Below are 22,557 nucleotides of genomic sequence, written 5' to 3' on the forward strand. Positions count from 1 at the left end.
ATTATTATTATTATTATCATCATCATCATTATTGATTATATTAGGCCTACTAGTATTAAAAATCAACAGTTGTACACCAGCAGCAACTTGGAACAGCATTCAAATTCAAGTTCACAGTTATTACTAAATAATAAATCTAACAAAAAAAACCATTTTGCAGATAAAAATCCCATATTAGTGACATACATTGAAACACCCCTGCCAAAATGGTGTCACCCGCGAAACCCCTCTATTTACTCATAGTGGCACGGTCCCGCAGTTTCCCCACGATAAACTAATTAGTTCACACGGAGTTTGAATGGTGGTAAACGAACGGTAGAAGTTGTACGTTTTATCTAATAAATGATACGTTTTTAACAGCCAATTTGAACATTTGCATGTCTTTATACCAAGAACAGTTTATACAGATGAGATGAAAATGACAATGTGTTTAGTTTGAGTAGCCTATTTTGTTGACTGTTACACATTAAAGGAATAGTTCGGAATTTTGGACATAGGACCTAATTTCCAACTTTACCGAGGTGATATAGGTCGGTGGAGACCGTTTTTATCGCGTGTAACCCCTTCCTTCAGTTGCAGCGTCCCCCTTTGCTAACGCTAGTTCTTAGCTAAAGCATTTCTACGGTAACATCACATCAGTCTGACATCAACAACAGTCTTACTCACTCCACCGCACATCCGAGACAAGTCAATTAAAACGGCAGACTATCGATATATACGTGTCCGTGTTGATAGAATAATTTTAGAAATAAAACTAACCTTGCAACTCAATGATTTATTACATTTTGAGGGACTAGTTTCTCAATATCAAGTAGGCTATTGCAATGCGATGCAAGGTTTAGTTTTATTTTCTAACATTGTTCTATCAACACAGGCATGTGCATTGATAGTCTGACGTTATCATTTATTTGTTTCGGGTGTTCTGTGGAGTGTTTTCAGTGGCAGGCTGGATGTTACCGTTGACTTGCGTTATCTCGGCACCTAGGTTAGCACGAGATAAACGCTGCAACTCAAGAAGTGCAACTCACTGAAAACGGTCTTCACCGATCTATATCACCCCGACTAAGTTGGAAATAAGGTCCTATGTCCAAAATTCCGAACTATTGCTTTAACGTGTTGCCTAAATGCAACAAAACGCATGAAGATCGTAATTAATCTATGACAAATGGTGGTTAGTATAGATATTCTTTTGATCCTATGATATATATTTGGTATCTGTATTTATCCCATCCATGAATTTAGACACTCAGAGCACACAGTGAGGTGAGGCACACTCTAACCCGCAGCAGTGAGCTGCTGCTACAGCGGGGCTAAATGGCTGGTTGCGCGTCATGGCTCAGCCTTTTTTTGAGACTATATTAAATTCGGATCGGCACATGGATCGGCTAATTTTTTCCGATCCCCGATCCAGCTATTTTGTTCATATCGGGGCCGATATCCGATCCAAATATCGGATCGGTGCATCCCTACACCTTTTATAGCGGAGTTATACAACATGCCCATTACATGCATCAATAACCTGGAAATGTTCCTGATCATTGATTTGTATTGGCTTGTCTCACGTAAAATATACATATTGGGATTAATGGGACTACAACTATGGATTATTTTGGTATGGATTATTTTTGGTCTTGAAAGGACTGATCGTGATTAACACACAGTTTTGAATGTTGTTGTCAGCTCTTAAAAGTTAACATTCAACCAGATGCATATAATCAACTGTCTTTAGCTGTTGGGGAAAACTAACTGGTCTACAGAGTTAGCTACAATAACCCATACACTTGACACACTATTAAAAGAAAAACCTCCTTGTTTGCTTTCACGTCTTTATCCGTCTGTCACAGTATTTCATGACCTTCCTACCTTATGAGAAGCACTTAAACAATTAGCGTTTAGTCTCTGAAATGTTTCATTCTCGCTGATGGCTGCCTTGAGCAGTGGTGCGTTATGGGGCGGCACCAGGCCCCGCTGAGAAAGTGTGTGGCTCTGCAGCTGTAGGACTAAAAATGACTTCCTTAAAGTCCCCAGGAGAGGCCACGTGCTTGCGCTTTAATGACCAAGATTTCCTTCATTAGCAAATTAGTATATGTGAGGGTACCGAGAAGGATGCTCTTCAACTCAGGCTTACATATAAATGCAAATGGATTTTAATCCTCTGTTAAGATTTTTTCGGTGGGAGCCCCCACGGGATGAGTGTGCACTCTCAACGAGGAGATAAATTGAGTCTGTTGTGATGTGTTTAGCATTTTCTCTTTCTGTTTTTTTCTTTTTTGTCTTTTTTCTGTCTCTGGACATTTTAAATATATGTCTGGTTATGTGGTAAGCCCAGAGTATGTAATGGTAGACGACATACCGGGGGAATGAACTGGTTTGCCGTGGCAGTGATTTTTAAAAATGTCAGCCACTATCACGGGAAAACAGAGCTTCTCTTATTCCTTGAAGACACAGTTAGTTATATTGGCTGCGCCTGCGAAGGAATTGTAAAGCAGTTATGACTCATTCTTTCATCTTCTCCCTCCTTGCTCTTTCTCATGCCAATTCTGCTGTTCATTTCCCAGATCATGGCACACGCTGTTTACCACATCCAAAAATAAGTACACGGCTGCCTCGTGTTTTCCTCTGCGCCGAGGGTTGGTTGTCGGATTGACGGTTACTGCTGCAGCTCGAACAGAACTCAAGCCGTGTTTTTGGATCGCGTGTGGGCATTGTGCCTCGGCTTGTAAGGACTCTGTGATGGATCGGGGCAGTGGAATAAAGCAGAAGGCACAAAATATGGCAGCATCTCGGCGCCTTAGCAGAGGACCTCATCCGTTTAGTCTTAACGTCCCATCCCCCACCCTCCTTAACCTGTTCCCTGTCCTCTGAGTGCCATTGGAGTTGCCCTTTCATCTTCGGAGTTTGCGTTGCTTAAGCCAACAGCTGGTTAGGGCTGTCTGCTTGATTTTATTTCACCCTCTGCGCGAGATGCGATCGATAGGTCTTTTGCTTCGTTCGCTCACCTCGCCGTGACACCAGACCCTGTCCCTCAGGGAAATACCATGAAAGCCACGAGTAATGGTGCCCCTGCACATACCAATTACATTTATTTTCTGCCTTGTATCGAACACGGTGACAAGATTAAACTAAAAATGTTCTCCCTCTTCATCGTACTTTATTCCTTTATTGTTCCACGTCCCCCTTCCTTTGCAGTTTCAGATTTCTCTCTCAAAATAAGCTTTTGGTAATTATTTTATGGAGATCTGAGGGTTTGATCTCTGTAATGAGGGCACTAGAATGTGCATTTGCACAGCAGGTGGCTGCGGCGGGGTGGAAAGTCGCCCTAATATACTCCCAATCTCTGTGCTTACCCAATCCTTCTCCCTCCGGCCGCAAGCCCTCTTGTGCCCACCCCCCCATCCCCTAAACTGCCTCTTTTTATTTGTTTCTGTTAGCTGCTCTGACATGGCTTGGAGCTCAGGAAGGCTTTAAATCTAAATAATCATCTCGGGTGGGCTAGGGTGATAGGTTGCTCTCTCTCTTGGGCCTCCGTTTAATGAGGCCTTTCCAGAACTCTCCGGAGGCACTTTCCTTGCCACCAGTGAAGGCGAGGAGCATGTTGCTGCAGGAGCTCGATGCCTTCCAGGGGTCTTTCTCCTCACATGGAGAGCCAGAGATAACGAGCTATTAAATGTGGTGGAGGCCCCCACCCCCCACCCCCTCTCTTTTTTATTTCGTTGTTGCCTCCCTCAGTCTCTGCACGGCTAACTGACCCGCCTCCTCCAGGAGTGGAACACTCGTTGTGGAGGCTGCAGTGTCCCGTCAATTAGCTGTTCAAAAACAGCAGATTCTGCGTGGCCTGACCTTTCTCAGCAACTTGCCTCCCCTACTTTAGAGGCGCTTAGCAGGAGAAACATGCCCCATACCGACTCCTTTCCTCCTTCCCTCCGTCAGGCTCCTCTATGGAGGACTTGGGCCTCCTGTGTGTTAATGCAGCTCATACCTGTCGGGGCTTTGTGATTGCTATGGCCTACTGTTAGCTGAACCTATTTCAGCTACTGTAGCTGAACCTATTTCAGCACTGATTGATGCCATTATTTATGATGCGCCTTATGTGATTAAGTGTTACATGACTCTGCTTACATGTTATCCGTTGACGCTTTTAATGTTTGATGTAGGCGAGGCGGGGAGGGGGGGTTCACAAGTCCGATATTTGACTGGAGATGTGTGATGCGGATCCATTTCCTGTCACAGAGGCCGCTGAGATGTGTCTTTTCCCTGCGGGTCGTTGCGCTAAATATGTGTGGATCAGTGGTGTCAGTCTGATTTCCTCCCCCTCTCATCTTATCCTGTATATCATGGGAAATGCGAGCCCATCCCATTGGTGGGTTGTATCCAAATGTCCTTGTTCTCACAAGAAGACTTTGTGAATGCGAACTCTGCCTGCTACAAAGCCAGGGATGTGTTTTTGAAATGGAGGCAGGGCTGAAAGCCTGAGATTTCCCTCTGCGGGGAGCATCAAGCACACAGCCTATGAAGCTGTGCTAATATCTGTCTGTCTCAGCCCAGCTCTAGTGCATAATGGAAATGAATAATAATTACATTTTCAAGATTAATTAAAATGTTCACAGTTCGTTTATGGATATGGCAATGCGGATTGTCTTGTTAATTTTGTACCTCCGCTGTTCCATTTGAAATCATCCCAGGAAGGTAATTTGTCATAAACCTCTGACTTAAACCTTATGCATTTGATTATTGCCCCTGTTTTATGACTGTTTGTTTTTGCGCTGTAATTGTGTTTGCAGAATTTTTTTTTTTGTGTGTGTGTGTGTGTGTGTTGGGGCTCTCTCCCCCTCCCACATCCTCTCTCCATCTCTCCCTGGCTCTGCCTCACACTCTCCCTCATGTTTGTGTTCCTCCTTGGATGTCTTTCTTGTCCCCACCTCAGCACAGTGAAGTGCAGCACCCAAAGGTTCACCACTGGGGGGCAGTGTGTGTCCCCTCTGATGGCCATTAGGTGCCATAGGTGGCCTGCTTTGTTTTTTTTAACCCACCAGCTCCAGCTGTCAGTCGTGGTCCATGTCATGCCTCGGAGTCACCACGTTTCGCTGCCATCTCTCTCTCTCTCTCACTCTGTCTCTCACTCTGTCTCTGTCTCTCACTATCTCAACATTATTCTTTTTTTTCCCTAACACCATCTTCCATTTCTCTCTCTCTCTTACTCGGTCTTCCTGCTGGTCACTTAGTCACAGTTCTGCGATCACTATGAGCAGTCACCCTGGTCACATCTGCTTCCTCCTATTCTTTCCTTGTCATCTGACAGCAGTGCTGGCTGTTCCTCCCTTTCTCTCCCCACACACACACACACACACACACACACACATTTCCCACCTGCCACCATTGGCTCGTAACTTTGCCCCCTCGCTGTTCAACCTTGGGAGATCACATTGAATCCCACGCAGGTGGGTGTGGATATCCTCTACCATAAGCATCCCTGCCCTCCCATGCCGTCAGCTTACACTATTGGGTTGCCATACACACACTATTGCTGTTACTTATTGCTTTCTGCTTATCTGCAGTATTGTGGCGCCTCTGGTGCTGTGCCTGTCCGTGTTGCACTGGTGCATGCATTAAGAAGCACCTTCGAGCACATGATTAATGTTTCAGAGAGCATGTTTACTTGGAACCCTTATAAAACTGGTAATAACTACTGAGCCTTGCGCTGAACACCATGAAGTCTGGCACAACTAAATAAATTTATGCTTTGAGAGTAGCTCATCAATTTTTAGGGTTATTTTGCTGTTTTTGCTGTTCTGTGTCTAGACCCATAGGCCTAGCGATAGACATTAATGCAGCTCATGACAGATTCTTGTCATGGTTGGATTTTTCGAGCCTTATATATATATATTTGCCCATTTCCCACTTTCCTAATGCCTAGTGTCTGTTTTTTTTATATCCTCTTGGTCGTCAAGTGTTCTGTCATAGTCCTACATTGTTAATTTGACAATATGATGGCTCCTTCCTTTCTCTTGCCCTCTACCCCTCTCCCATCATTCTCTCTCTCTCTCTCTCTCTCTCTCCCTCCCTCTCTCATTCGCTCATTCTGCTCTCCCCGTCTCTCCCTCCCTGTCTGGTAGTCTTATTGTTGACATGCCGCAGTGAGCCTCAGTCTCTGGCTGCCTCTATTGGCGGATTTTTCTGCCGTTTCCAATCTCTGTGCTCCCTGAGCGTCGGTGCCCTGGGTGCTCTCTCTTCTCCCCGTGAAATCCTCTCCAGCTGGAACCCTGCTCTGCATTAGAGGTTATTCATCCTATTCAACAGGCCAATGGTTCGATTCATGCCTCTATGCTGGATAAAGGGAAAAGCATATTTCTGGCAAAGCCTCCTTCTGGATACACAAGGAAAAGTGGGTGTGTGTGTGGGGGCGGGGGGTGGTGTGTGGGTGTGTGTGTGGGGGGGGGGGGGGGTTTAGCAGCATGCTTTTCTTTTCATTATGGAGTTAATGTGCCGTAGTAGTCTGCAAGGCTTGTATAAACTCTTGAACTTGAATCTGTCAATTTCTGGGAAACTTTCAGGTTTTTGCCCTCCCCACACAGGACACGAGTTCCCTTTCTTTTAATCACAAAAGTAGGTTGTTTCATTTGCGATTCGCTATTTGTCCTATTTATAGTACCTCACTCGTCACACACACACACACACACACACACACACACACACACACACACACACACACACACACACACACAGGCATAAGAAATATACACAAACAGCCCACATGCACAGCGAATCAGGGGACGATGCATAGATGAGGGAATAGGTGTCATGGGAGGGAATTAAACACATTTTTCAGTGGGAGGTAAAATTGGCAGCGGCCGGGCGACCAATAGGTCCAATGCTCTTCATTAACAGGCTTATTTTCAATTAGTTCCAGCTTCCGAGAACAAGCCCCGGCCACCAGAGCGCCCCTCGCAGAAGCCCATCAGACGCGCCGGTCCGAGGCTCTGACTAGCCATAGACAAGCAAGCTCTATCGATCCCTCCTGCTCTCCTCCCATCTCTGAGTGTTTTCTTTCCTCCCCCCCCACTCCTCACCTCATCTCCCCATCCTTTCTGTTTCCATTCCGTGCCACTCGCTCTCTCACTCTCCCACTCCCCTCTTTCACTCTTGCACTCCCAAGCTGGCCCCTGTGTGCTCGGTGAAAATGGGTTTCTGATTTCACCAGCACAACCCTGACCCCCATCTGCCGTCAACGGCGCCCGCGCCGCTGATTCATTTCACAAGTGCTCAGGGCCTGCTGTTTTTAGCCCCCGTGTCCCCGGTTTCAACTGCCACCAAGCAAAAGATGCCGCTACCTTTTGTATCTTTCGCCTCCTTCTGTAGACGCAGAAAGGACCCACAGATATGGCCTGTTACATTTGTCAATGCCTCGTGAGTCCTCCTCAGTGATATTGGTATTAGTAAATAATCATAGCATCAGGGTATGACGATGCGATTGAAATTGTGTTTGTTTAGATGGGAGAACGCTTTGTATGCCTTTGGCTCAGTGGAAGCAATAAAATATGCATGAACCAGATCAGGAATAAGGAATGCAATTTCTTTTTACAAAAAAACGTGCAGTTTTATGATGTTCTGCATTAGCAGAGATATTTGAAAAGACAAAGAACTTGACTAGACAGATGGTATAGAAGATGACCGGCATATGACGTGAGATATACGTGAAATTATTTTGTGTTGGCTCTGCACAGGGAAATGTTTTGGAGCAGGGACTGACAACATGCCAGATATGATCTTGTGATGTATCTCATGAGTGCGTCTATTGCTCCTGAATGTCAGATCAAAGTGAAGAAAAAGGAGAAAATATTGACGCTTATGTTTGTAGCCTATTCTGTAACCTACTGGTATGCTTTGATGTGATTCTTTGCCAAGAACTCCAATGTTGTTTCCAGATGTCTAAGTAATTTTGTAAGCAAGAGAAAACATTGAAGATTGAGGTTTTTTTATTATTTTTATGTTATACTTGGTGTGATGGCGGCAGCAGCAGTACCAATAGCAATAACGAGGGGTAGACGTTTACAAGAGTCAATGGCAGAGACGGTATCTGTTGAAAATCGAAATCGGCAAAGTCTTGTGTGAATGCACTGCTGTCAAGGGCTATTCTATAGCAAAGCGTCTGATCAATGTCCCGAGTTGAGTGGGTTCGATTAGTGAGATAAGCACCCCATATACGTCAGTAGTGGCTTCCAAACAGATGAGCTGCTGAACTGGAGTGACACCAAACTTTTCTCACCTCATGGCTGCAGGTATGATAAGGAGGGCCATGCAATGGATGGCCAGTCCATGACTGAAATGAGGGGAGGTGGTGGCGGTGGAGGCAACACCAACTGGAAGACTCTGGCAGACGTCAAGAACGAGCACCTGGGTCACGGAGAGAAGGTATGCTTGGAGAAACACACACTAGACAAGATCGCTTTTAATGTGCTGTTGTATATATGTGAAGTTATATTGGCAGCTATAAGGCCTCTGTTTTGGAACGGAGTAGGTGATCCAGGCGGAGTCCAGAAATTCTTCACAGGCCCTTTCTTAGAATAATATGGCCAGATTTAACAGAACTATTGAAATGGACACTCATAGACCACTGATTGAATTACAGAGACAATCATATGTCTAAACATGTCCGTTGAACGCATCAAATACAAACTAAATCTAAAAGTACCATTCCCCTCATGGACACTCAAGATGATATCAAAACCCCAATTTCACACCAAGGATAAAAAGCATTTAGTGCCCCCACACTGCTCAGTCCTTTTCTATAACACTACTACTACTTGGGAGATCAGCACTTATTCAAAGCACGACACCCAAGGACGCACGGCTGTCAGTGAAAGCATGCCTCGGAGCCAAAGACCCCATACGACAGCGGCCGACCGTATATTACTGCCGGCTATATTATGGCAGACAAAAACTTTATTAGGCGGTGTCACCTTGTCGCTCCATCTGTGCGACTGTGTTCTCTCGCGTCTCTTCTTGGGTGGGGGCAGTGAGGGGGACGACTGGACCATTAAGTGACTCAAGCATTCATATTGGAACACCCCAAATTCAACTCTCGTCTTTACACTCATTAGTAATTAACACGGGTGCCCTTGCAGCCTTGACTTGCTGTGTGTGTGTGTGTGTGTGTGTGTGTGTGTGTGTGTGTCTAAGGAGGAGTGGAAGTCACTTTCACCGCAGCCAGATCGAGGGTGGAGATTTTGGGGAGTCAATTTATTGAGCTTTATGATTAAATGATTATGGTCGGATAAGCGTTGTAATAAATCTCACCTAGCTCATCAAAATGTCACATGTAGTCATATGATTACACACCTGTAATACACACACACACACGTAAGCACACATATAGTAGCTTACACGCACAAACACATAGATCAGATCAGATCTGAGCTGTACTGAGCTGCAGTGTCATTATTTGCGCTGCAGTGTCATTTTATTAAGCCCATCTCTGAGTAAATGTTACATAATGTCTAATAAAAGAGCAATCAGGGATTTAGTCGACGATGAGGAGCCATTTCAAAAAGACCTACAAAGCCATTTGAGGAACAGCTGAGGTGTGTGATATTAAGGCAGCACAGAGCGACGGCATGGAGAACCAAAGCGAGAGCAGGCTTTTGATCAGCGGATAGAGGAACACCAGGGTGAAGTGTCCTCATCAAACAGGAGAGGCTGCATTTTCAGTTGAAAACCATCAAACAAAAGAGCTCAATGTCCAGGCCTGTTTATCTGGCTTGTGTGGCAATAGCAGGCCACAGTGTGTGTGTGTGTGTGTGTGTGTGTGTGTGTGTGTTTGTGCACACTCTCTGGCTGGAGTGTGCCTCCCACAATGCTTGTCTGAGTCTCCTGCCTGGCTCCAGTCTGTTTGCCCATAATCAGTCCCGTATCGTCTGGACGTGCTGCTTCTGGTTTCATCATGACCTCCCAGAACCGCCCTCAAACCACCAGCCCTGGCATTGCGTTCATGAGTCGGCTCCGGGCTCTGCGCGGCTGTTTTAATAGCGGTGTGGCCCAGCTCGAGTGCCCTGCACTCCACTGCACTCCTCTGAGCTTCTCCCACCACCTGCTGGGCCTCTCCTGGTGCCTCAGCAGATTTGTGCGTCACCCCAAACTGACTCGGCAGAAGTCATAGCGTAATAGGGAAACGGTGGAGCCAGTGCTTCCCTGTGGTCGCAGGCTAAAGCTCTTAAATGGATGCATTCACTGAATGCAAACACTTGTGCATGTGTACACTACACGCGCACGCACACGTCGTACAAGTCTCAGGCCTTGCCTGTCCTCATGTTCCTGCTGGCTCCACAGGGACACGAGGTCAGTCCTCCGAAGGCACTGTGCCAGTCTACTGCAATTAATTGTCCTCTGTCACAACATCTTTGTGTCACAAGCGCCGATTTCCACTCCACCAGCCTGGCCTTCGCCCCACCCCACTCTCCCCATCGCCCTACACCCAACCCTGCCAAGGACCTGCCAAACCCCACTCATCGCCTCGTCTCAGATGTGGGTTAAAATGATAAGACACTACCACACCAAAGGGGGAAAAGTAAAAATGTTGCCCTTCTCGTATCCATGCAAACAGATGCCTGGTATTTTTAATTGTGGTGGAATTTGCGTGATTAATCACCGTCGAGGCAACATTGGAAGTGCTGTATGTTGTCAGATCAAATAAGCGAGATTTAAAGGGGTATTTCCCTGCCATTAAGGAGCAAGCCTTTAGTTCTGCATTTTGCCTTTGTCATTTAGTGCTCCCAAAGGGCTTTTGTTGTTTATTTCTAGTGACACGCTATCAATTGCCCCCCTCGTAGAAGTTAATTGGGGTTGAATTTTTGCAGCACACTGAAAGAACGGTCAGCAGTAAACCCAAAAGAGGGACAGGGGGGAAAAAATCAATTATTGTCAGGGAGTGGGGAAAAAAATTCTTGTTTTTGTTGTTGTTGTTGTTGTTTTTTTAGTTCATGTCCTGACAAAAGGAGAGGCTGCGGCAAAATCCTGAAGTCTTCAGCGTAATTGTTCATCTTGAAGAGGAACAGAGTTCCCTCACATGTAGAACAAACTCTGAGGCTAACTGTCCCAGTTCTGTCCATGCCCACCTATAAATGACACTGAAAAACACAATTATGAATCAAGACGTCCAAATTATGAAAATCTTTTCGCCTTTTTCTGGAGGTCATCATGAATAGTGGTCTAATTAGTAGTTCTGTCCCACAGTGAAATTCAAATGACTGCCTCCTCTTTGCCTTTGAATTTTTTTCCCAGACGTTAACCAAATTTGATGGCCTGTGTGCTGTTGACTAACAGTTTCATCACCCCATAGATTTTGCTCAGTGCTCTTCCACGAGACAGTCACTCACATTGAGCCTCTCTTTTTGATGGATATTTCTAAGCTGTTCATCAGCATCCGCCTCACCTAACCCCCCCCCCCCCCATGAAAACAAACTCTTAGCACAGTATTCTGTAGTAGTACCTTATTTTGAATAATGGACGCGCATGACCATGAAAGCCTTGCGTTTCAATTTTTCATGATGCAGACCGTGGTGGGTCCTCACTTTTATGCATGAACTGCATCCTAAGGAACCAGGAATTAGAACAGACCTGAACGTTTCCTTATGCAGACCTTACCTTGAACCCCTGAATATTCTGACCCCCTGTGCCCCCTTCAGGATTGGTCAGTGCTGGCCATGAGGTATTCATTGGTCCATTGTGGACACCTGTAGACTGTTGTGTACAGGTAAAGAGGGGGTCCTGCCCCCCTATACCTTTCAGGATACCAATAAGAGAAGCTATGCCTACACTTACTTAACAGAAATCCCTGTAGTAGTCTGCTATCCTGACCATAAACACCCCCCACCCCTGCCCATCTGTTGGTCTGGCCAGGTCCCTGTAGCCATCTGCCTGTGATCCATCCTTATGCTCCCAGGGACCGCAGGCGTCTCCTTTGGTGCTTGGGCCCCGGATTTGGAACACAACAGCCCTTTCACTCTCAAATTAAGCCGTTTCCCTGCGGCAGGCCCCCCTCATCGGTAGCGTTGAATCATCGGCGCTCGCCGCACCGCGCTGCGCCACTGCATCGCCCGCCTCTCATACATTCATTTATTCCTGCGCTGCTCCGTAATCCCCTTCAGGTGCTCGCTATTTTCTGCCCTGCTACGAATGATATGCTAAAGGCCTATTTATATTTATGGGGGTTACGCTCTTTGCATATTGTGGGGCCTGGTCACTGTGCATGAGTCCCTGTTTTGCATTTGTCACAGGTCCTATTTAGATGGCCGTGCAAGGCAGTCATTTTTGGGGGGGGTGGGGGTGGGGTTTCCCATCTCCAATTAATGAATGGCACCTTGCCCAGTCCGGCCAAGTTTAGTTTATTTATTTTTTGTATTCATTTTAGTTTCTGAGGCATTGGTTGCTTTCATGGCTTAAGATGTATTTGTCCTTGCCGTGGCGCATTACCAGACTCGGCTCACCGGAGAATAAGAGCTTTAGCAAACATAAGTAAGGCACTCACAGCATTCCCATTAGCAATCAGCAGTGCAGGATTGAAATATTTACGTACGCAAGTCTGGTAATGATGCTTTGAAAGTCTCCCAAGGAGTTGATGAAGGTCGGTGTGTCTGCGCATGCGTGTTCTCACTCATTCACTCAAACGCACTCATGTACTCACTTACACAGTCTCTCAGGGTTCATGTGAGGTTATAACATCCTTTCCCAACCTTGTGGTCGGAACCCCATGTGAGATCGGCTGAAATCCAAATGGGGTCGCCTGAGATACTGGATATCTTCCACTTGACCAGTACATTGCATTGAAATATCCATACATTAAATGAAAAAAAAAATAATGATAAAAAAAACAAACATGTGATCGGATCCTTAATTACAATCTGGCTACATAAAGATAAACTTAGACAGCCTGCATGAGATGCTTGATTGACATAATCATGCTTGATCAACGTTCCAAACAAAGAAGTAAAACAGCCACACGTGCAAAGATAGCCAAACGAATTAGCTTGCTAGGACATTTGGGAAAAATCAAAGTACCACTCTTGACTGGGTGTTGAATGATTGGGGCGGCCAACATTTTATGACCTCAAAATAGGGTCACCGGCAAAAAAACTCTCGTTTATAGAGTGGGAGTGGGGATAAGAGATTATGCTATGGCCTGCTAACAGAGCTCCCCATGTCTCCTGGTGCCCCTCCAGGCCGACTACTTTAGCTGCATTGGGACGGTGGTGCACCTGCGCAAGGAGAACTGCCTGTACCAGGCCTGTGCCAACAAGGATTGCAACAAGAAGGTGGTGGACCAGCAGAATGGCATGTACCGCTGTGAGAAGTGCGACAAGGAGTTCCCCGAGTTCAAGTACCGTCTCATGCTGTCGGTGAGTTGGCCTGAACCCTGCTGATGGGCCGATCGTCTTATGCCCAGGGGTCACACTGCATATTAGATCTATCTAATCTATCTCTATCTATCTCCATCTCTATCGCTCTCGCCCCCTCTCTCGCGCTCCCTCCCTCTCCTATCTGTCTATCTCTATCTCTCTGATATACACACGGTCTTCTTTGTCCAGTTTTGCACTGCCTCTCTCACAACCTGTCCTGGTTTTACCTTTTTTAAGCCCAGCTTTTGGCAGTATTTTGCAGATCACATCTGAATACACGCGCGCGCGCACACACACACACAGTCACTCACTCTCTTTCCGCTACACACCTACTCCTACAGTCCTGTAGGCACTCAGAAAGCATACTCGTCCTTTAACCCTTAAGCGCCAGGGTTTTAAAAATAAATAAATACATTTTGGCATCAACATTTCAAAAGGTTGAAACTGTTGAAAGTGGTCAGAGATAAAGCCCTACTGTAGATGTGAAAAACATTGATAATGATCAAAAGTGTATGAATGGATAAATGTACTAATCTACTTTGGCTGGCAGCCTCCTCGAATTATGCACCTTTCAGTAAATGTTTAACATGTTTGAGATTTTCTTTCTTTTTTGTCATTTCATCAGCATAACAAATGACAAGGAAAACGTAAATTGTTGACCAACATTAGTAGACTGTTACCATAACCAAAAGGCCTACTATAGCCACTGTAGTTTCCCACTGCCACCTCCAGCCATGTTGGACAAAGGGTTGAAATAAACATTGTATGCCCAGTGTACACAGTCATGCATTCACCTTCATTCACAGATGAATCGTGACCATCACTGTCAATAGATGATGAGTCGTCATCTCAAAAATCGTATGCATGATTCACTACTTCCTGTAGAATTTTGGCATTATGTGGGCTTGAATCGAAGCTCTGGGTGTCTGCCATCTAGTGGTAGTGACTGCAAATGAGATTTGACACGGTACTTGGATCATCTGTTTTAATCAGTGTTGTTTGTCACAATTTTGCGATTTTGGTGCTTAGAGGGTGAAACTTGGAATTGAGTGTGGAAACAAACACACACACACACACACACACACACACACACACACTCTCACTTTCCTGTTAGAGTGTTAACTTGGAATTGAAGGTAAGGTAAGGTAAGGTAACAAACAACAACAAACAAATTCACAAAATAACAAGACAGACAAAAGATGCCGGACGGAGTGGCGTAATCGCCAGCGTACCCGTGACACCAAGACATACAAGACAGACAAACAAATAAACAAATGTCAAATAAATAATAAAACAAACAACAACAACAACAACAACAAAAACACAGAAAAGTCCACGTCAACCTAGTCCAATTGAGAGTTGGTGTGCGCGCACAGACACACACACACACACACACCCCTATAGGCTGTCATTCACAACCACCATTTTTGAATCTGCCTTCTCTCGACCCGTTGCCATCTCTTTCCTCTACCCTTCTTTTCCTTCTTTCATGTACCTCTGAAGATGTCTGATTTTCTATCCCAGCTGTAATTTTTTTAGCATGTCGTCTTTGACTGCATGAATTTCATATTTGTCATTGCTGATTTAGAGTAGTTGTGTTTTGCTGTGTTTTCTATGCTGATGATTTTCTGTAAATGGATGTAGGGGGATGTTCGCACCCTAAAAATGTGCCAGAAGGCTTTAAAAAATGATGGACGTGTTTCTCTGCCCACATCTCTGAGGCCAAAAATTATATTTGTAAAAATGACAATAAAATATTATAACTCAATTAGTCAGTGTGGAAAGCCTTAGCCTGCAAGACCTGTGAAAAATAAGCGGATTGCCTTTTGTTTCACAACCTATTGCGTGCCAGCCCACTGCTATTCTTTGCAGCTCTATAGCATAAGCTGTGGTGTGTGTGTGTGTGTGTGTGTGTGTGTGTGCTCAGATGAAGCCATAGAGCCAAACAAGCGCGGTGGTACGGCTGTGAGGGAGCCGCCATGGCCCTGCATAGTTTCTATTTTAACATTTGTCACTTAGCTGAGGTTCTTATCTATAGCAAGCAACTCATTCTGAACTTTATACAGGGACAGTCCCCCCGGATTAACAATTGGTGTACAACTGGAAAGGCCAAACCTCTTACCATTAGACCACCACAATTCCAACATCATCTATAGACCAGGCTGCTGGGTATTTTCTGTCCTATAGTTTGTCTTGTCCTGCTTTGTGTTGTCTACGCATGATGAGTAATATTTCTTTTCTCCCCTCCCTCCTCCTGTATCTCTGTATCTCTGTTCCCTTTCATCTCTCCCTGCTTCCTCCTGTCACCATATACTCCACCCCTGCCAGGCCAACATCGCCGACTTTGGGGATAACCAGTGGGTGACGTGCTTTCAAGACACAGCAGAAGCCATCCTGGGCCAGAACGCTGCATACGTTGGGCAGCTCAAGGACTCGGTGAGTGTGTGTCTATCGTGTCTCTTTCTGTCTTCCTTCCTCCCTCTCTCTCTCCCTCTCTCAGATGAAAGTATGGCCAGAGGCGGTGGTCAGGGACACGCACAGGCCGCACACAGAGGAGATGGGCACTGGGCTAAATTACATTTTTCTCGTCTCTGCCACGTGATTGGGGCAGCAGCTCACACCCAAGGATTCTGCTCTTTTCACTCCCCCTCTGCAGGATCCCAGGGGAGGGCCCTTTTGTGTCCTTACATGTTCCTCAATTTAGATTGACACATGCCAGACTCTGGCAAACTCAAAAAACATTTTTTACCCCTTCCACACTATGTGTGTCTGTATACACACACACACACACACACACACACACACACACACTCACACTGACTGTTCTTTCAGTTGTTCTCACATCTTCTCAATTGTTCCCTTATTTGTCTCCTGGCACAGAATGAGGCGGCTTTTGATGAGATCTTTCAGCAAGCCAACTTCAACACTTTTGTCCTTCGCAACCGAGTGAAGCTGGAGACGTACAATGTAAGTACAAGGATATAATTGGAGATGATTATTTGACGACAACACTGTAAGCAGGAAGAAGCGCTGGGCCGTTTTTCATTATGGTAGATTTTTTTTTTTTAGAAAAAGGCCCTGTGTTTTTTTCTGTGCTTGGTTGGCTTGTTCTCACTCAGTGTTTCTGCCTGTTGTGGGAAAAACCTCATTTATGTCTATTCATTCGTACCATAATTCAAAAAAAAAAGAAATAAAGAAAAGAAAAAGACCTGCCAGACTGTCTTCAGAGTGAACAAAGGTACTGTATTTCCCTCCTTGCCAAGCGTTGTGTGTGTTTGATTTGGACGGAACAGCGGCATCAAAATTGCCTCATTTTCCTCTTTTCAATCCTCTTTCAATGGGTTGCCTCAGACTAACTCGGAGGACTCATCCATAAAAAAGAAGCCTGATTTGTAACATGCTGGGCTACCACTGAAAAGCGTTTGCACATTCACAGTTAGCCGGCAGGAGCTACTTTTTTTTCCCCCTTGGTGCTGGAGCTTTTAAAGCATGTGCTGTGAGCAGCCACCTGTCGGCCAGGACCGGTTTAGGGAGAGAGAGGGAGGGTCTGAGCTGCTGGGGGGGCTCAGGGTGTCCCATCATCATAGTCAGTGAAAGGGGTCACTTGAGAAATAAACTCTTACGTAATGAAACCAGAAAGATAATCACTCAAAGGTGTAACCCTAGGATGATTTTTATTTGTGAATGCAGATTGTAATTAGGTGTTAGGTCTTATGCAATTGAGTTGTTTTTTTTTTATGTGTTAGATGGTTGAATTTTTTGGCATGAAGGGATCAAGGGTGGTTTACATTCTCTAGTGGCCTTGAGAAAGCTGTTGGAAATCATATCAGTGGAAGACTGGGGAAAAAATGAGCGTTGAAAATGAGGTCATATGACGTGTGTGTGTGTGTGTGTGTGTGTGTGTGTGTGTGTGAATGACTCATCAGAATCCATTAGGCATTTATAAGGAACTGGATGCCCAGAAAGAGAAAGAACATCTGTTCACACCATGTTTTTGGACACTCTTCAAGATTTTTCACCTGAATATCATACAGTCTCGCACAGAAGCTAAAAGGTATTCCAGTGCAAGGGGTTTGTTGGGTCAAATACACCTTACAGAATATAGCTGCAGATTTTTGACCCTGGTTGTGTTGGAGTTGGATGAGTTTTCATTCTCAGCAGCCCAGTTAGAAGGGTTGGTGTTAAACATTTATATATGCAGTCTCTGAGTTACTATAAATATCCCCTTGCTGCTGCGTCATCTAGGGCAGGGACAGTATGGATGTTTTTTCTTATTGTGGTTGAAAAGCAACAAATTCCCTCGATTTCGCCGTATTCCGCTTGAAATCTAGGCTAGGCTGCCTACGGTTTATTTCCCACCCTTCATGTTGTTCAGCTAGAAAAACCAGCATGTTCACTGTGTTAGGTTAAAGGGAGGCCCTGAAAGACGTAACAAAGTTCCCTGCAGCGTTACCTTTTTTTTTTTTTTTTGCGGAGATGACTAACGAGCTCAGCACCGCGGTATTGCGGTAATGCGGTTACCGTCCCAGCTCTTGTGTCATCCTTCTGTACTTTGGACTGCCTTGCTGGCTGTTGTCCTATTTACTTCCCTGCGATCGCGAACAGGATCGGCCGTGTCTCTGTGCAAGACGCAATTGATGTTAATGGCAGGTTCGTGTTATTACGATCCCAGTCTGATGATGAGGTTTAAATTAGCTTCTGGGAAATTATTGCGAGGCTACAACTCAATTTCAGGAGCCGAGACAGCCATCCGGCGACGGCCCCGTGTAGACGCTGAGTGGTTTTGATCCGCCGTGTGTGATCTAATGCAATCACCTCGTCGAAGAAAGGCGCTCCGTCAGCACATCCAGGGGTGACTTTGAACCTTCTGCTCAGGAGATCCAGCGAGCGTGGACGGCCCTGCAAGCCGCTCACATCACAGGAGACCGTTACGCTGCCGCCACCTCCTTTCGCTCTTGTTCTCCAACTAAACTCTGGGATGAGAAAAATAAATAATAATGAAAACACACACACACACACACACACACACACACACACACACACACACACACACACACACACACACACACACACACACACACACACACCGCCGCCGCCATTGTCTCCACATCCTCCTAAGAATAAATGAACCATGCCATAGACCTTCTGGACAGGGTCATGTATGAAGATGTACCTTGTTCCTTTTTTCTTTTTCCTCTCTCTCCCCTCATCCCTGGGTCCTATCTTGCCTTGTCTCAACCTGCTGAGAAGCAGACCTGACTGGGTTGTGTGTGTTTTTGTGTGTCGAGCAGAATTGTACAGTGACAATGCGGCACAGAAGGAAAAAGAGGCCACAACAGACAACAACAACAGCAAAAAACAGGGCAGACAGAAGTGTTGTGGATTTGCATAGCAAACTGCCCTCTGATTCTCTCTGCTTTGCCCATATAAATCCTGGCATTCTGGCAAGATATGACCAACACTAATCGCTTGACAAACTCTGTCACAGTTGGTTGAGGGAGAGAAAACTGCTCTCCCTCTCCTTCACTCCCTCTCTCAATACCTTCATCCTCGCTCACTCTACCTCTCGGTTTCTGTTTTGGTGGTGATGGAGAGGGTTGCTGAGAGTGTGAAAAACACCACAGACCACAGAAGAATGGGGGGGGGGGGGGGGGGGGGGGGGGGCGGGGAGACGTTCTGAGTCAGTCATTAGGCAATGAAGAGCACTACCCTCCCACAGGCATTTCCTCCTCAAAGAGAACACCGCCTTGCCTGATACAAACCTCTCCCTCCAGCTAAGTGTGTGCGTGCGTGCACCTGTTTGCATTCATGTCTGTGTGTGTACGAGGTACAGGGTGTATGAGGTGGAAAGTGCAAGTGCGATAGAGGTTGGGTGGGGTTTGATGTGTGTTCCCAAGCCTCTGAGGGTGGGCCAGAGAGTGGAGAATGGAAACTGAGGAGCTCAAGGGAGGAAGTGAGGGGTCATGGGAGTTTACCATGTGCTGCTCCGCTCTGCTCACTCCACTAAGAACTGTCCTGTGCTCTGTGCCACGGCCAAGTCCTTAACAAACACAGGCAGATTTGCTTGGGGGCCTGAGCACTCAGCGTGGGCACATCTCCTCGCTTAAACACCCTGTAACACACACTCTTTTCTACACACACACACACACACACACACACACACACACACACTCATTTAGACTGCCAAAACCCTTACTTGCCCAAAACCACACACACAGTCCGCATCATCAGCATGGTGAGTGCCAAAGCTCCACTAAGCTGACAAGCTGGGTGCTTAGTGTTCGATCTCTGGGCTTAGGCCTGGTTGGACATGCCCACCACTGACCACAACTTTTTCGCATCAAAGCTGCTTGCTCCAGACATCTAGTATATTCTATGTGTACATATATTTTTTCTCTCCTCTGTAGCACACCCATGTCAACACTAAGAATGCTGCAGGATAGGCAGCAGACGTGCAGAGTGATGGAGAGGGAGAGATGGTAGATGATATCGGTTTCCATGCTACAGGCACCCCTACCATCTTCTAATCTAGTCAGATACCTTTTGTGTTGTTCCTGTTGCCGAGCCGCAGTGCACCGTAGCTCTTCGAGTGAGGCAGGCAGCACTGGGGGAAGCTAGAGCTACAGCTGAGTGGATCTATAAGTGCTCCACTTCATAGTTTCCATGTCTGTAAGAGACTTAAATGCATTAAGGTCACGGCCACCTGCACTTAGTCATACAACCACACATATTTCGGTTTGTATCGTTGTGAGATATTGCATCCTTACGAGGATCTTTTACTTTTCAATAGTTTTTATTTCCACATTTCAAATGTTATTGAAACATTCCTCATTCAATTCCAAATCGAATGATCAACAAATTGTTTATTGAGCTTTAGTTTTTACAGTCATATTGTACCCTGGAAAACACACAATTGACTGGACCCGCAAAGACACATTTAGCCACCATTTGAAATCGAAAGTTCATCTTGAGAACAAAGCTATCGGAACGACATTTATCGCCCGTCCAGTATTGCCCTCTTGCGTGTATGTGTCACTTAATATTAATTTCTATACAAACTAAGATGGCGGATTCGTATAGAAACTCAATCACCCACGCTATAAGTGTATCTAAATTAGCTATGTACCAAAAATGACATTTTACCGAAGAGCTGTAAACAGTGTTGGCAGGCTGCTTGTACAAAACCGCTTAGAGCTCCAGCCTGTAAACTTTAACATTGGCCTAGTTTCTACAAATATTCTACTAGCCTAGCCATAACAGACCGACAGACAGACAGAACCAATGTCTTCACTTCCTTGGACCTTGCTGACTACTGGAAAGGTACATGCCAAAAATGTCCAGGCATTAGAAACATTGCTATGTAAAAGTGCCCCTTTGGATCTAGATTTGCAGCCTAGTTATGGCCATTTAATTGAATTATTTTTGGCCAAAATTTTAGTTTCGTCCACACGCTATGATGCTTGCTGATCTGTCAGATAAGCTAATACAGATTGTAGACCCAATATATCTGCTATCTATAGCATATGTGCATTTTGTAATTGTATTTTTGTAATTTTGTATAATTAATTATTATTAGAAGATCAATTTGTTGAAAACGTTTAACTTTAGGTAATACCTACACTGTATTGGAGATGTGATGTGATGTTAAATTGGTGGCTGTCACTTTAAGGACGAGAACTTGAGTGAAAATGTTTTGAAGTTTCCTGACCGTGTCATATTATGTAGGTAGGTAGCCTACCCGGGCTATGATAAGTTGTAGGCTGTAGATGCAGGTCACTGTTCAAATAAATCTGGACACAACTGGAGGACGTTTTGGATCAAAGGAACATGCTCAGCCAAGACTCCACATTTAGATTTGCTTCGTTTAGGGATAGTATCTGAAGCATGTGTAAGGGGATAAATGTGAAGAACGTCTCTTCAATTGTATCTCTTCCTCCTATAAAACAGCTGCTACTTAGAACACAGATATGTTGAGAACATGTAGCCTAACTTGTAAAACGACACGGTAACTAAAACATGGTGTTTATTAAGTCACAGTGAGTAATCCATCGGCTGTTTTCCACTGGTAAAAAACCTGTTCATCAGGTGAAGCTAGCGATGGTAAACAGTGAGGGTCACTAAATGCAAAACATAGTCCACCATCTTATGTAGGCTAATAAACGCTTTGTTGCGGTGCTGAAAGTTTACAGTGAAGCAATGTTAGTCACCAACCCACCAATGGGGAATGACCTGTTAATTTTACTCGCCAATGCCGATTTTTACCGGCATTTAGCGAGTGGCGGGTGCCAGTTTTAAAGTAGTTCTTCCATACCATCTCTTTTATGGAAACCAACTCGGCTAAATTCATCCAGGATGACCAAAAATTCAAGCTCATTCCCTTATCTAGGCTGTGTGAAATATCCCTCAGGCCTAGATATTGTTTGTATAAGGCGTTGTCTATATTGTCAAATCATCTTGTCTCAGTTGTTAAATTACAATGTTGGTTGGTTTCAACTGGTGCAATTGTCTGTATTGAAATAGAGATACACATTTTACAGTTCATTGACATTGTGTATTTTTGTTAATGATTATGTTCATTAGGTGCTGTGTCCACCAAACGCGTTTTTTTTGCGCCGACGGCGATAATTTTCAATGTAAAGTCTATGTAGCTCAGCGCTCAAAGCGCTGAGCGCCCTCGGCGGGAAAAAGCTGTCGGCGCTGATGGTTTTTTGTCGCAGCGCTCAAAGTTGAAATCTGTTCAACTTTTAGAACAGCGCCGGGCTCGTCAATGGCACTTCTCGTTATAAACCGTCTCTGGTTTTGGTAACTTAGCAACAATAAACACTTATCAAAGCGCCGAGAGAAGGAGGTTGAGGGCGCTCTGGCTGTTAAAAACGCCTTATACTACTGATGTTATCGGCTGTACTGTGAAAATGTCACGATTGTGTTAAAGGGATATTAAGACCATGGTTTTATTGCACTTTCTAACTTGAGAAGAGACACATTAAATGGGAAAATTACCGGAAATCTTAGTCACTTTTAAGCATGTTGCTAGCAGGGGAGAAGCTAATGGTCTAATCCGATTCAATGATCTATGCTAGGCTGAGGCTAATAGTTGTATCGCCAGACTCACTGAATGGCTGGATGAACGGGAAAAAGGTAAATATCGATTGTTTTGCTCGAGGGGAAG

The 22,557-nt window shown here is 45.1% G+C and overlaps 1 protein-coding gene across 1 annotated transcript in view; it reads left to right on the forward strand.

The window, feature by feature from the left end:
* The window catches only part of rpa1 (replication protein A1), a 33,036-nt gene that overhangs the window by 7,912 nt on the left and 2,567 nt on the right, over positions 1-22,557 (forward strand). Inside the window, exons 13-16 of the mRNA XM_062552502.1 lie at positions 8,277-8,409; positions 13,212-13,388; positions 15,717-15,824; positions 16,269-16,355. Of these exons, the coding sequence (XP_062408486.1) occupies positions 8,277-8,409; positions 13,212-13,388; positions 15,717-15,824; positions 16,269-16,355 (505 nt within the window). The remainder of the gene's footprint in view (positions 1-8,276; positions 8,410-13,211; positions 13,389-15,716; positions 15,825-16,268; positions 16,356-22,557) is intronic.

This window comes from Sardina pilchardus, chromosome 13 (genome assembly GCF_963854185.1).
Source record: "Sardina pilchardus chromosome 13, fSarPil1.1, whole genome shotgun sequence".
Classification (NCBI taxonomy): domain Eukaryota; kingdom Metazoa; phylum Chordata; class Actinopteri; order Clupeiformes; family Clupeidae; genus Sardina; species Sardina pilchardus.